At 42.0% G+C, this 9003-nt stretch overlaps 1 protein-coding gene across 5 annotated transcripts in view; it reads right to left on the bottom strand.

Moving 5' to 3' along the window:
- Window positions 1-9003, bottom strand: part of DDHD2 (DDHD domain containing 2) — a 41249-nt gene that overhangs the window by 17264 nt on the left and 14982 nt on the right. For 3 of the 5 annotated variants that reach the window (XR_010726079.1, XR_010726078.1, XR_010726080.1), the window contains exons 12-18: window positions 8393-8518; window positions 8134-8289; window positions 7796-7898; window positions 7487-7657; window positions 6651-6813; window positions 1372-1479; window positions 788-920 (exon numbers count right to left, since the gene is read on the bottom strand). Coding sequence is in view for 2 of the 5 variants with exons in the window: in XM_066235553.1 (XP_066091650.1) it covers window positions 1398-1479; window positions 6651-6813; window positions 7487-7657; window positions 7796-7898; window positions 8134-8289; window positions 8393-8518 (801 nt within the window). In the remaining 3 variants the exon portion in view is untranslated. Of the gene's footprint in view, window positions 1-706; window positions 921-1371; window positions 1480-6650; window positions 6814-7486; window positions 7658-7795; window positions 7899-8133; window positions 8290-8392; window positions 8519-9003 lie in introns of those variants that run through there. The other 2 variants (XM_066235552.1, XM_066235553.1) reach the window with 2 other exon arrangements.

Genomic DNA, 9003 nt, shown 5'->3' with positions numbered 1-9003 from the left:
CTGGTTTATGGGTACCAAAGAAGGCAACGATGTTTATTTTACAAAGCCTTTTTAAAGAGGACACACAATACTACCTTCAACAGAATCAATATGGCAGGTGACTCAAAAATTCTTTTCCACCTTAAATGCACCACTAACAAGATTTTATTTATTTGGGGCTGTATTATTTCAAGTTTGTCAGCCTTTATAGTTTAGAAGCTACTATCAAAAATCAGACTTCATCTAACTAACATCATTGCTTTATAAAGTTGCACCTAACATGAACTAAATGTCCACTCTAGGCTTTCAGAGGAACTCAAACAGCTATGAAAACAATGAACAGCAGAGCATCAGTGATTCCTAGCAATAAACCTGTCAGTCAGCTGGAGAGTAAACAATACTTTCTTTAAGCTACATTTTAGTCTTTCTTCATACAGGATTTGTAGAAAAGACAAGACAGCTCAAGAGATTTTGACTGCCTAACAGTCTTTCATACCCACTTAGACTTAGCCTTCACTTGCAGTGAACTTGAAATAGAGAGATGAGTGTACCCAAGTGTCTGCTGAATCCCCAGTCTGCTTCCAAACTACATCATTTCCTAGAAGAATCTCTACCAACTCAAATCCAACTGAAAACAGACTTAATACCATCTCACATAATAAGCAATGAAGTGTTGTACCTATCTATATACTACCTTCAAAGAATTAAGGATACAAACCACCCCAGCTATGAAGAAGGAATGGCAAGTATTTATATGAAGCCAGTGGTAAAAAGTAATAGGGTGTCTTCCCTTTGCTTTTCCACTCACTTCCAAGTTGGAAGATTATTTTCCAAATCCCCCAATGGTAAGTGGCAGATGACATGCAGGAAATGACGCAGCTGAGAGGAAGATGCAGCAACGAACAGGTGGATTTTCTGGGGAAGGACCCCTCAATGTCCATCTAGGGGAGAGAGGGGGAAAGAGGTCACCCTGCAGTCACAACTGCAAGGCACCCAGGGAGGATGCCAGAGCCTAATACACAACATTTCTGTTATATATCTAAAAGGATAATTTAAATCTCAGGATGGGCTGTTTGTAATTAAAATTGTAACTGTTTCTACGGTAACTTTCAGATGATTAGAACTAGGAAGATTCTGAATTTGGATCCTAAAAATGACAAATGTTATGGGACCAAATTACTAGCAAAGCACATGCACTCACACACTAATCAAAGCACTATAGCACCTTTCCCCACAAATTTTAACCAGAGCCCGTCTAAAAATGAATAAAAACCTAGAGGTTGGTGACAGGCAACAGAAAACTATGTTTATAAAGAGCCAGAGACTCCATAGTTCTTTATAACATGTTAAAATTAATGAACTATGCTATATACATGGTGTTTAAAAACTTACATTAAACAGCCATAGAAGATTCATATTTACTGTAAAGGTTGATCAAGGAAGATACCCTGGGTTTGGTAGATTTCTTTGAGGACCAGCAATACTGTATCTTCAGACTCCCTATAAAGAGAAAAAATTATGTTATAAAAAGAAACATTTGTACTAGATATTTTACACATTAACTCATTTAATTTATACAACTATTGCAAAATGTCAGACTCAAAGTTGATGTAATATGCAGTGATTTAGAAGTTTAGCAATATTTCAGTAATAATAAAAAAGCTCGCCTGACCGGGCGGTGGTGCAGTGGATAGAGCGTCGGACTGGGATGCTGAGGACCCAGGTTTGAGACCCCGAGGTCGCCAGCTTGAGCGACGGCTCATCTGGTTTGAGCAAAGCTCACCAGCTTGAGCCCAAGGTCCCTGGCTCGAGCAAGGGGTTACTCGGTCTGCTGAAGGCCCATGGTCAAGGCACATATGAGAAAGCAATCCATGAACAATTAGGGTGTTGCAATGCGCAACGAAAAACTAATGATTGATGCTTCTCATCTCTCCATTCCTGTCTGTCTGTCCCTGTCTATCCCTCTCTCTGACTCTCTCTCTGTCTCTGTAAAAAAAAAAAAAAAAAAAAAAAGCTAGCAGCAGCCCTGGCTGGAGAACTCCTTTGGTTGGAGCGTGTCCTGAAGCACAGAGATTTCTGGCTCGATTCCCAATCAGGCACAGACAGGAACATGTCATGTCCCTGTCTCTCTTCCTTCCTCCCTCCCTTCTTCTCTCACTAAAATCAATCAATAAATTATTTTTTTAAAGCTGGCAGTAAATGACCAAGAACTGTTCCCTTTTCATAGAACTCATTCTTGTGACAATATGGAAGAGCCATCCAATTGCTTACCTTAATTTTTAAATGTTACTCTTTTTTTAATAAGAGAAAGCTTATTTAGAAATTCGCAGAAGTATAAGAAATAGACTTTAGAAAACAAGTTACAGAGGCAAAAGATAGGCCCTCTGAGCTTAGCAGAAGCTGGAGGGAAGGCAGGGAGGAGAGGGAAAAGGCGCAGGTCTGCTCCCAGGAGGGAGGGCGCCTTTCTTAAACCGGTCATACAATCACATGGTTCAAAACTCAAGATATAATATATAAGGGTATAATAATGAAGTCTCCCCTACCTCTGTTTCTTTTTCTTTTTTTTTTTTTTTTTTGTACTTTTCTGAAGCTGGAAACGGGGAGAGACAGACAGACCCCCGCATGCACCCGACCGGGATCCACCCGGCACGCCCACCAGGGGCGAAGTTCTGCCCACCAGGGGGCGATGCTCTGCCCCTCCGGGGTGTCGCTCTGCTGCGACCAGAGCCACTCTAGCGCCTGGGGCAGAGGCCAAGGAGCCATCCCCAGCGCCCCGGCCATCTTTGCTCCAATGGAGCCTTGGCTGCGGGAGGGGAAGAGAGAGACAGAGAGGAAGGAGGGGGTGGGGGTGGAGAAGCAAATGGGCGCTCCTCCTATGTGCCTTGGCCGGGAATCGAACCCGGGTCCCCCGCACGCCAGGCTGACGCTCTACCACTGAGCCAACCGGCCAGGGCTACCTCTGTTTCTTAACCACTAGTTCCCATCTCTGACAAGCCATGTTATCAATTTCTCATGCATCTTCTAGATATTCTGTTTGTACAATTACATGCAGTTCATAAAGAAATCTGATTCTAGCCTGACCAGGCAGTGGCACAGTGGATAGAGCGTCGGACTGGGATGTGGAAGACCCAGGTTCGAGACCCCGAGGTCGCCAGCTTGAGCATGGGCTCATCTGGTTTGAGCAAATATTCACCAGCTTGGACCCAAGGTCGCTGGACCCTTGCTGGCTCAAGCAAGGGGTTACTCGGTCTGCTGAAGGCCCACAGTCAAGGCACATATGAGAAAGCAATCAATGAACAACTAAGGTGTCGCAATGTGCAACGAAAAACTGATTGATGCTTCTCATCTCTCCGTTCCTGTCTGTCTGTCCCTGTCTATCCCTCACTCTGATTTCTCTCTGTCTCTGTAAAAAAATAAAATTAAATTAAAATTAAAAAAAAAAAAAATCTGATTCTAAAAAATCACATTCATGAAGGACTGCCTTCAGGATATGTGGCTCCTAACATTTCTCCAAAGCAGCGATTTTCAACCAATGTGTCACAAGAATTTTTAAAACATGCGATACCAGACTATTTAGTCAAGGGTACTGACCTCTTTTCCCTTATATTGTTAAACAAAAAAAAATGACAACAGCCACTGCAACAATAGCCATCAGGTGTGAATGCCCTGTCTTGAACCATAAAACAAGTTATATAATAAAGTTGCATCCTACTGGTCATATCACATAATAAGGTTGCATCTGACTGATTAATTCTTGGTACCAGAAATCCTTATATACAAGTATAGGCACCTGATTTTTTATAAAGTCACTTTGGAGCAAAAAAGAGTAGGTAATTATTATTTTTTTGTAAATCTAATTTTTTTGGTCAAATCAGCAAAATATATTTTTTGGTGTGCCACAGAATTTTAGTAATTAGTTTATGTGAGCCATGAGATAGAAAAGGTTGAAAAATATTGCTCTAGATCTGTGGTTCAACTTTTTTGAGTCATGAATCTACTTGAGAATGCAATGAAACCTATGGATTTCTCCCCAGAGATCACATATACATATATACCCAAATTAACAATAGATTTCATTGAACGCATAGACTTTCCATCCTCCACAAATTCCATTCACAGACCTCAGGTTAAGAAACTCAGAGGCAACAAGGGGGGATTTTAAATGGTGCGATATTAAAATGGTGTGATCTTGGTACATAAAAGAATGTGTCAATATAATAGACTAGGTAGTTCAGAGATGGTCCTAAATACATATAGGAATTTCATATAATAAAGTTAGAAGAATATCAAATGTATTAACAGTTGCAACAACTGGGCAGCCATCTGGAAAATGACTTAGATCAATCCACACATTAAGAAAAATTTAACATGACTCAAAGATTTACCTGTAAAAATAATACCATAAAATATAAGAATAAACTGTAGTAAGAAATTCTTTGGAAAGTAAGGAAAATCTGCCTAACTTGTGGCACCGCAGATAAAGTGTCAACCTGAAATGCTTACTTAGGTCGCTGGTTCAAAACCCTGGGCTTGCCTGGTCAAGGCACGTACAGGAAGCAACTACTACGAGATAATGCTTCCAATGCTTCCTGCTTCTCCCTCCCTCCATCCCTCCTTCTTCTTCACTCCTTCCCTCTCTCTCTCCTCTATCTTAAAAATCAATAAATAGCCTGGCCAGGTGGTGGCGCAGTAAATAGAGTGTCAGAATGGGATGCAGAGGACTTAGGTTCGAGACCCCAAGGTTGCCAGCTTGAGTGCAGGTTCATCTGGTTTGAGCAAAATTCACCAGCTTGGACCCAAGGTTGCTGGCTCGAGCAAGGGGTTACTCAGTCTGCTGTAGCCCCACGGTCAAGGCACATATGAGAAAGCAATCAATGAACAACTAAGGTGCCACAACAGAAAATTGATGATTCTCATCTCTCTCCCTTCCTGTCTGTCTGTCCCTATCTGTCCTTCTCTCTGACTCTATGTCCCTATCAAAAACTAAATAAAATAAAAATCAATAAATTAAAACATTAAAACTTATAAACAAAGAAACAAAAGTAAGGAAGATCTAAGTATAACACAAATTTCAGAAGCCTAAAAGGAAATATCAAAATTGACTAAGGCCCTGGCTGGTTGGCTCAGTGGTAGAGCGTCGGCCTGGCGTGCAGGGGTCCTGGGTTCGATTCCCGGCCAGGGCACACAGGAGAAGCGCCCATCTGCTTCTCCACCCCTCCCCCTCTCCTTCCTCTCTCTCTCTTCCCCTCCCGCAGCAAGGCTCCATTGGAGCAAGGATGGCCCCGGGCGCTGGGGATGGCTCCTTGGCCTCTGCCCCAGGCGCTGGAGTGGCTCTGGTCGTAGCAGAGACGCCCCGGAGGGGCAGAGCATCGCCCTCTGGTGGGCAGAGTTTCGCCCCTGGTGGGCGTGCCGGGAGGATCCTGGTCGGGCACATGCGGGAGTCTGTCTGACTGTCTCTCCCCGTTTCCAGCTTCGGAGGAATACAGAAAGAAAAAAAAAAATTAACTTTAACAGGGTGACACTGATCAATAGAGTACATAGGTTTCAGGTGAACATTTCTATAGCATTTGAACTGTTGATTATGTTGTATACCCATCGCCCAAAGCATTTTGGTTGAAATTAACAAACTCATTCTGAAACATAACTGTGGAAATGGAAAGGACCTACAATAGCTGAAATAATTTCAAATAAGTTCAAGGACTCACATACCTGATCTCAAGACTTATAAATTTATAGTTAATCAAGACTGTTTTTAATATAGAACAAAATAGAACCAAGGCAATTCAATGGTTTCTCCTTCTCAACCTTTCAACAAATCCATTTGCTAGAACAACTGGATGGTCATATGCAAAATAATTAACCTTAATCTTTACCTCACACTGTTAAATCAAAATGGATCACAGACCTAACTAAAATTTTCCAGAACACAGGAGAAATCATAATGACCGGATTTGGCAAAGATTTCTCAAATATGCCAAAAAAAGCAAAAACATCACCCTGGTGCGGTAGCTCAGGAGGTTAGAATGCCAAACTGATATGCCAAGGTTGCAGGTTTGACCTCTAGTCAGGGCACAGGCAAGAATCATCCACTGAATGCATAAATAAGTGAAGCAACAAATCGATGTTTTCTTCTCTTTCTCCCTTCCTCCTCTTCTCTGAAAATTACTTTTTAAAAAAGAGTATATAGTATGATTCCACTTATATAAGTCTTGTGCAAACTGATCTATATATAGTCAAAGTAGATCAGAGATCAGTGGTTCCCCAGACTGTAAAACATTTAGAACAAAAAACAAGCCTGACTGGGCGGTGGCGCAGTGGATAGAATGTCGACTGGGATGCGGAAGACCCAGATTCGATACCCCGAGGTCGCCAGCTTGAGCGCGGGCTCATCTGGTTTGAGCAAAAGCTCACCAGCTTGAGCCCAAGGCCGCTGGCTCAAGCAAGGGGTTACTAGGGTCTGCTGAAGGCCCGTGGTCAAGGCACATATGAGAAAGCAATCAGTGAACAACTAAGGTGTCACAATGAAAAACTGATGATTGATGCTTCTCATCTCTCCATTCCTGTCTGTCTGTCCCTGTCTATCCCTCTCTCTGACTCTCTCTCTGTCTCTCTGTAAAAATAAAAAAATTTAAAAAACAAAATAAAAACAAAACAAAAAGAGAAACATTTACCAGTAGCATAGATGGCTTTGTAAAGCAAATAAATACTCATTGAAACTCTCAATGGGCTTTTCCTGTAGCACGTAGTCAATGCGCTGGCCTCCATTCAGCATTCCCACGTTGATGGGGGGCACTTCTTCTTTAACTGCCTCAGAGGTCTCTTCTGTGTTAACATCTGGATGTGGAAGAACCGTAAGAATCTATAAGCTTCCTACCCTCCAAGGTTGTCCTTACCTCCCCTCCGACTCTAAGTTTACTGTAAGATGGGCTACTCTCTGTTCAGAAAGCTCTCCCCCATCTTCCAGCTCTCATCCCTTTAAAGTTCTCAGTCACACTGATTTTGTCTAACCCATTTCTTTCCTGCACCCTTGATAGCTGACTCATTTGCCTCTGGTTCATAAACTAAATGCAAGCAGGGATAAAACTCTTTAGACAGTTGAAAACTAAATCAAAAGAGTGTAATGTTAACTGAAATTAAGAGGACAGTACCCTATTTAGTCCCCAGCCAAGGAAAATAAAACTGACCCATGAATATAGACATTCCCCTGCAAAAGTAAGGTGCTTCAGAAAGTAGGCTCTTAACATCACTCCCACAGTCCCCATGTGGGGAATGTTTTAAGCTTCATTATCAGATACGTGGCTTCTCTTGACATTTTTTCCTCACAAATAATGTTCTTCTAAAATTTGTGGCTATTAGATGAGAAGAAGGCAGCAGAGCTGAAGCCCGTTAGACTCACAGCATGAGTCCTGTACGATAAAAGAAGCTCCTCGGAGAACAAGAACCACACACCATGGAGGCCCTCCCATCTGGCCTGATGCAGGTAACCAATGTGTCCAGTGTCACTAACCAGCAGGCTTCTCTGAACTTGATTCAGGTTCTGCTTCAGTTTCTTCTACAGTTTCTGAAGCTTGTAAGGCAGGGTCTGGAGCTCTGGTGAAAGACTTCCAAGCCATCCGCAGCGAACCTAGCACGTTGTTCTTCAGGTCCATGCTCATCCTGGTCAAGCCCTCCCTCAGTTCTGAAAGACATGAATAAAGAACATTACATGGTTTACAATGAATTTAGGGTCCAACACAGCTAAACAAAGTGAATGAGATCCAGTCAGTTTGCAAGGACCAGAAGGTCTAGAAGTATCAAGTTCTCTACTCAGTCTTACCTAAGTGCATCCGCTTCCTGCCTTTATGATGTGGGATCAGCATCGGCTCAAATTCCACTCCCGGGACCACCATTGGTTCAATCCTGTAGGCCACAGGATCATACTACACAGGAAACACAACAGCTACATATACCATCTACTGAAGGAAGACAGTCTAAAAAACTGCTCATGTTTAATCAGGAAACAATGATTATAAGCTCATTTTTTTAAATGTACAGTTGGTCTGCCTCACACTGTTTGCAACTTATCCCCTTACTAGAGAATGGTATATAAAAACCAGGACAACAGAAAACCATGTGCTCTTCACCAGTAAACTACTAGGGCTATCCAGTGCTTACAGGGTGATAAATATTGAAGAAACCTTTGCATGTTGGAAATCTGTAGTTGGGATCAATTCTTTTCAGCCCTCGTACAGTTAGGAACATTCCAATGGGAGATCCAAAGGCAAAGAATATTTCTGGTTTATAGATGAGCCGGGGGTATTTTACAGACACCTGGAGGGGAAAATAAAAATAGCTCTCAACAACCAAAGTTACATCTGTTCTTATCATGTGAATGGCAAGCAACAAAATGAACAAAGAGAATCAGTATCGTTACCTGCCCAATGCCAACATCCAGAGAGTCGTCTCCAGTCCCATCAGCACTACTGCAGAACTCGGATTCTTTGGGGACATCAGACATATTCACCACCGAAGCCGATTGCAGAGATGGTCTATCAATACCCTAAAGAATAAAAAATAAGTTTGGTGGAGCTGCTAGGTAGTAAAAATATCCAAAGGGTTTTCTATTGGTTTGAAAAGATGTGTGGGAAAGTCTTGAGAAAACAAGATAAAGCTGATGAAAACAAGATAAAGTTGATAAAAACAAAAGTTGCCTTAAACTATGAATGGACATCCCTACATGCTCTAAAATGATGAAAGTTGTACACAGCCACTTGGGAAGCAGCTGAAACTCTAGGCCACCACGATGAGAGAAAACAAGAACAAAGCACTGTGGGAAGAATGCTGAGGACTGCTAAGGAGTGCGGTGAAGTGCTCTGCCTTCTAATTAAAGCAAGTAGAAGGTCTCTACCGGTATAGAAAATGATGCAAATCCTGGGCCTTAAATAAGAACTGAGCAACCTGCTAAAAACGTTGAAAAATAATTACTAAAATATTGAAAGAAATGCAGTGGCCAAACTGAATGTACTAGTAGTATTACAACACAGA

This window comes from Saccopteryx bilineata, chromosome 6 (assembly GCF_036850765.1).
Source record: "Saccopteryx bilineata isolate mSacBil1 chromosome 6, mSacBil1_pri_phased_curated, whole genome shotgun sequence".
Lineage (NCBI taxonomy): Eukaryota > Metazoa > Chordata > Mammalia > Chiroptera > Emballonuridae > Saccopteryx > Saccopteryx bilineata.
Note: the sequence above shows the minus strand (reverse complement) of the source record. Positions and strands in the feature narration are given on the sequence as shown.